Source organism: Protomyctophum parallelum (assembly GCF_964188405.1).
Source record: "Protomyctophum parallelum genome assembly, chromosome: 22".
Lineage (NCBI taxonomy): Eukaryota > Metazoa > Chordata > Actinopteri > Myctophiformes > Myctophidae > Protomyctophum > Protomyctophum parallelum.
In genome coordinates, this window is record NC_139714.1 from 17,523,086 (window position 1) to 17,528,085 (window position 5,000).

Below are 5,000 nucleotides of genomic sequence, written 5' to 3' on the forward strand. Positions count from 1 at the left end.
CTGAGATCTGCGAGGGGAAAACGTCAGAATCCAGGAGAGAACACATCCTCGTCGCGACCTCCATCTGACCTGGGTGTGGCCTCACTGCATGTATAGCTGTGACAAAACAATACAATTACACTTAGCAAACATTATACTTTATGTATGTTACTATAGTAACTAAAGTTATTTTCATTATCCACTAATCGGTCCATTATTTTCTCAATAGATAGATAAGAGTTTTTATTAAAGTGTCCTATACATCATAAGATGCCCAGCCCGCACAGGCTTACAAGACACTTACATACTGTACATATATAATAATAATAATACATATACACATATAGACAGTTACTCATGGATACATCGTTCTCCAACGTGTAACTGCCACGCCTTAGTTCTCTATGAATCTTTCCAAAAACAAAAACGTCATTGCTGAAACAACCAATTTAACATAAAACACTCAGACATCCAAAACAGATCTGGGTTCTGGGGTTCAATAAATAATTTACAGTATATATAGATTGAGGGACTGAATATAGCATGGCACCACTTCTCTCCGTTCAACTCAATGAATCTGTCGCCCCGTTATTACATTGAATGCTGTCCATGACGTTCCCCATTATGTAAAATATGATGGTATTTTCACTTGATGAATGACAAAAAATAAATCAATTTCTTTAACCCATTTTGAGCGGGAAGTACCCCTTTTGGTGGTCACATACATTATGTTATAATTTAGCTATTGAAAAATAGCAGATCTACAAGCTCATAGCGCGCCACCGAGTGGCGCGCTATGAACCTGTAGATCTGCTATCTTTGAAAAATCGTTAAAATGTGCCTCAAATCTTTCCGAGAATTGTCATGATTTAGAAAACATTTTTGAGTGGTGCAACCACTCCTATACAACCAGCAAACCAGCAATGTCCGTATGTGTATCTGAGCAGCAGTATATGACTAATTAGTACCAGTAGGGGGTGCCAGAAACAGAGAGAGAGATAGTGCTCAGAGCCTGCTAATGAGAGAGAGAGAGAGGAGGAGGAGGAGGAGGGGAGGGGAGGGGGGAGAGGGGAGTTGCACCACGTCAGGCCTGAATGGGTTAAAAAAGCGTGTGTGTGTGTGTGTGCGTGTGTGCGTGCGTACCACTATGGAAAGCCCTGGTCGTTCCCTTGAGGGCCTCCACGCTCAAGGCAGCGATGACGTCAGCCTGTCTGGCCACGGCCGTAGCTCTCTCCACGGCCTCCGCTCCCAGAGACGTGATCATCTGAGTGCCGTTGATCAGCGCAACCCCCTAATCAATAACCACAATCAATCACCATGAATAAAGAATGATTACTCTACTACTGATATTTCAATGTGCCATTGTATAGACTCCCCAGCTAAATGCATGTGTTAACCCATTCAGGCCTGAAGTCGAAATTTAAAAAAAAAATCTTCTAAATCATGACAATCTTCTGAAAGATTTGAGGCACATTTTAACGATTTTTCAAAAATAGCAGACCTACAAGTTCATAGCGCGCCACTCGGTGGCGCGCTATGAGCTTGTAGATCTGCTATTTTAGCTAAATGATAACATAATGTTTAAAACACCAAAAGGGGTTCCCACCCAAAATGGATTCTAATACACCATCACAATCATTTGAACCACGTTTTTAACCATATTTTTATAGCTTGTTTGGCTATTCAAATATAGCAAATTGTGCAATATGAGCTATTTCTTTTAAATCTTAATAATATAACTTTAAAAAAAAAGGAGCATTCAGTGATTTTGGTGATTTGAACAAAACCCCAGTCCACCCCGGAACTCCTTATATGGTCAGCACACACTATAGTAGGGAGGATTATCACAAAAAAGAAAGAAAAAAAGAGTGATATTTGAAATAAGTGAAATCACTGAATATACCTTTAAGTGGACATGTTTTAACTAAAATCTTTGCTCCTGGGGGTGCCTGCATGGCACAAACATACTGGCCCATTTTGGGCGGTAACCCCTTTTGGTGTTTTAAACATTATGTTATAATTTAGCTATTGAAAAATAGCAGATCTACAAGCTCATAGCACGCCACCGAGTGGCGCGCTACGAGCTTGTAGGTCTGCTATTTTTGAAAAATCGTGAAAATGTGCCTCAAATTTTGAATATATTTTTTCAGAACAAACGTTTTTAAACTAAAATCTTTGCTTCTGGGGAGGTCCCAGCTGGAACAACTTATTTTCAGATGGGGGTCGGAGGCCAATTACAGATCATTTTTGGGGTCCTTGACAAATATTGAGTGATATAGGCCTAGAAACAGGTATTTCAGGCCTAAATGTGTTAAAGAATGAAGACCAAAAGCATGCCAGACCAGGTGTACCTCCTTTGGCTTCAGCACCAGAGGTGTGAGTCCATGGCCCTCCAGGACCTGGAAAACACATTTTGGACACAATCAGTCAATTCCTAGAGAAGATCACTGGTTCTCTGGGGACACCTAGGGGTCATTGAGGAAGTTCCAGGGGGTCCCCAGCTAAAATGTTGTATGTATATTTTGACGGCAGTAACTGCCTGTCATAATTTGACCACCCTGTATTGGACAGTATTAAGATGTTGATATTACTTTTGTATTCATCTTATAAGGCCCCAGCTGTCCTTCAAGTGTTTTTTGACTGGGGGGGGGGGGGGGGGCATATTTTGATGGCAGTAACTGCCTGTCATAATTTCACCCCCCTCCCTATCTAAGTATTGGACAGTATTAAGATGTTGATATTACTTTTGTATTCATCTTATAAGGCCCCAGATGTTTTTTGACTGGGGGGTCATATTTTGACGGCAGTATAACTGCCTGTCAGTGTGGAGACATATACCATTGTAGATATAACATAAACCCATTCTGAACGGGAACCCATTTTGGTGTTCAGCTATTCAGCTATTCAGCTATTGAAAAATAGCAGATCTACAAGCTCATAGCGCGCCACCGAGTGGCGCGCTATGAGCTTGTAGGTCTGCTATTTTTGAAAAATCAAAGAACGACTGACATTTTTTAAATCTGATCTCAGGTCAGAATGGGTTAAATAAACACTGTATGGTTTGTGTGTCGATCAGATGATCCACAACAGTAAACGGGTTAACGGGCGACAATAAGGTAACAACAGACTCACTGCCGTGGCGTCTGCCCAGCCTGTCTGTGGTGATAATAAGGGAACAACAGACTCACTGCCGTGGCGTCTGCCCAGCCTGTCTGTGGTGATAATAAGGGAACAACAGACTCACTGCCGTGGCGTCTGCCCAGCCTGTCTGTGGTGATAATAAGGGAACAACAGACTCACTGCCGTGGCGTCTGCCCAGCCTGTCTGTGGTGATAATAAGGGAACAACAGACTCACTGCCGTGGCGTCTGCCCAGCCTGTCTGTGATAATAAGGGAACAACAGACTCACTGCCGTGGTGTCTGCCCAGCCTGTCTGTGGTGATAATAAGGGAACAACAGACTCACTGCCGTGGCGTCTGCCCAGCCTGTCTGTGGTGATAATAAGGGAACAACAGACTCACTGCCGTGGCGTCTGCCCAGCCTGTCTGTGGTGATAATAAGGGAACAACAGACTCACTGCCGTGGCGTCTGCCCAGCCTGTCTGTGGTGATAATAAGGGAACAACAGACTCACCGCTGTGGCGTCTGCCCAGCCTGTCTGTGGTGACCACATCCTGCCCTCGCCCATCAGGCCCAGGGTGAGATGGGCGAGGGGCGCCAGGTCTCCACTGGCCCCCACCGTGCCCTTCTCCGGGACCCAGGACAGGCAGGACGCTGGAACACGCACGCACACACGCACGCACACACACACGCACGCACGCACGCACGCACGCACGCACGCACGCACGCACGCACGCACGCACGCACGCACGCACGCACACGTCACACACACACACACACACACACACACACACACACACACACACACACACACACACACACACACACACACACACACACACACACACACACACACACACACACACACACACACAATGTGAAAGATGTTTGGTCATTTAAAATCCAATCCAATCCACTTTACTTATATAGCACGTTTCAAAACTCAGAGTTTGTTGGCAAAAAATAATTTATGTTCAAAGCTCCTTGTGACTGGAACAATCTACCTGTCCATATTCGTTCAATAACATCTTTTCATTTGTTTAAAACTGTGCTGTCCTCTCATCTGGAGACTACCTGTGTTTTCTGTGTTTCTGTGTTTTCACTAATCATCACTGTAGCAGATCCATGATCTTTATTTATTCCATTATCTAGGAATTGTATTGTTTTGTCTTGTTTTGTTTTGTCTGGTTGAATTGTTTGTAAAAAAGTGTCTTTATGTATGAAGTGTATTTTGTGAATTTCAGACAAATCTGATTTGTGTTTATTATTTATTTTCTATATACCATGAGTTAATGTTACATAATATTATACCATTGAGAGCCTTCATCATAGCGTCCACCGTTTCCATGGAGACGCCACTGTGTCCTTTGGCCAGGACGTTGATTCTGAGAGCCAGCAACATGCGCGTTCTCTCCGTACTCAAGGGGGCGCCAACTCCTAAATACAAAATGAGAAAATAAGGTTGAAATTGAAAGGGGGCCATTGATTGGAGCATCTGTAGATAGATAGCCATTGTTTTTTTTGTTTTTTTTTAAGATATTTTTTTTGCGGCTTACGCCTTTTTTATTGATTTTTGAAGGGACAGACAGTAGGCTGACAGGAAACGGGAGAGAGATGGGGGGATGACATGCAGTAAAGGCCGTGTCGGGTCCGGGAGTCGAACCCGCGGCACACTGCGACTGGATTACCAGTCCGGTGCCCAGACCGTTACGCTACGGCCTGGGCCTAGATAGCCATTGTTGAATAAAATAAAATAAAATATTTGACGTGGCAACAATGATCACATTACATATCCTACCAGCGCTGTGAGAGCGAATCAGATTGGCCTGCAGCTCCCTACAGACAAGAAGAGAAGACAGTTAGAACTGTTAGTTACTGTACATTGAAGACAAATAGGCCTAT

At 43.7% G+C, this 5,000-nt stretch overlaps 1 protein-coding gene across 1 annotated transcript in view; it reads right to left on the reverse strand.

Annotated features, from left to right (window-relative positions):
- LOC310879739 (histidine ammonia-lyase-like) overlaps positions 1 to 5,000 on the reverse strand; it is a gene marked incomplete at both ends in the record, with an annotated part of 23,148 nt that overhangs the window by 14,627 nt on the left and 3,521 nt on the right. Inside the window, 6 exons of the mRNA XM_083794566.1 lie at positions 1 to 96; positions 1,123 to 1,270; positions 2,331 to 2,378; positions 3,613 to 3,752; positions 4,410 to 4,535; positions 4,897 to 4,934. Coding sequence (XP_083650692.1) covers positions 1 to 96; positions 1,123 to 1,270; positions 2,331 to 2,378; positions 3,613 to 3,752; positions 4,410 to 4,535; positions 4,897 to 4,934 — 596 coding nt within the window. The remainder of the gene's footprint in view (positions 97 to 1,122; positions 1,271 to 2,330; positions 2,379 to 3,612; positions 3,753 to 4,409; positions 4,536 to 4,896; positions 4,935 to 5,000) is intronic.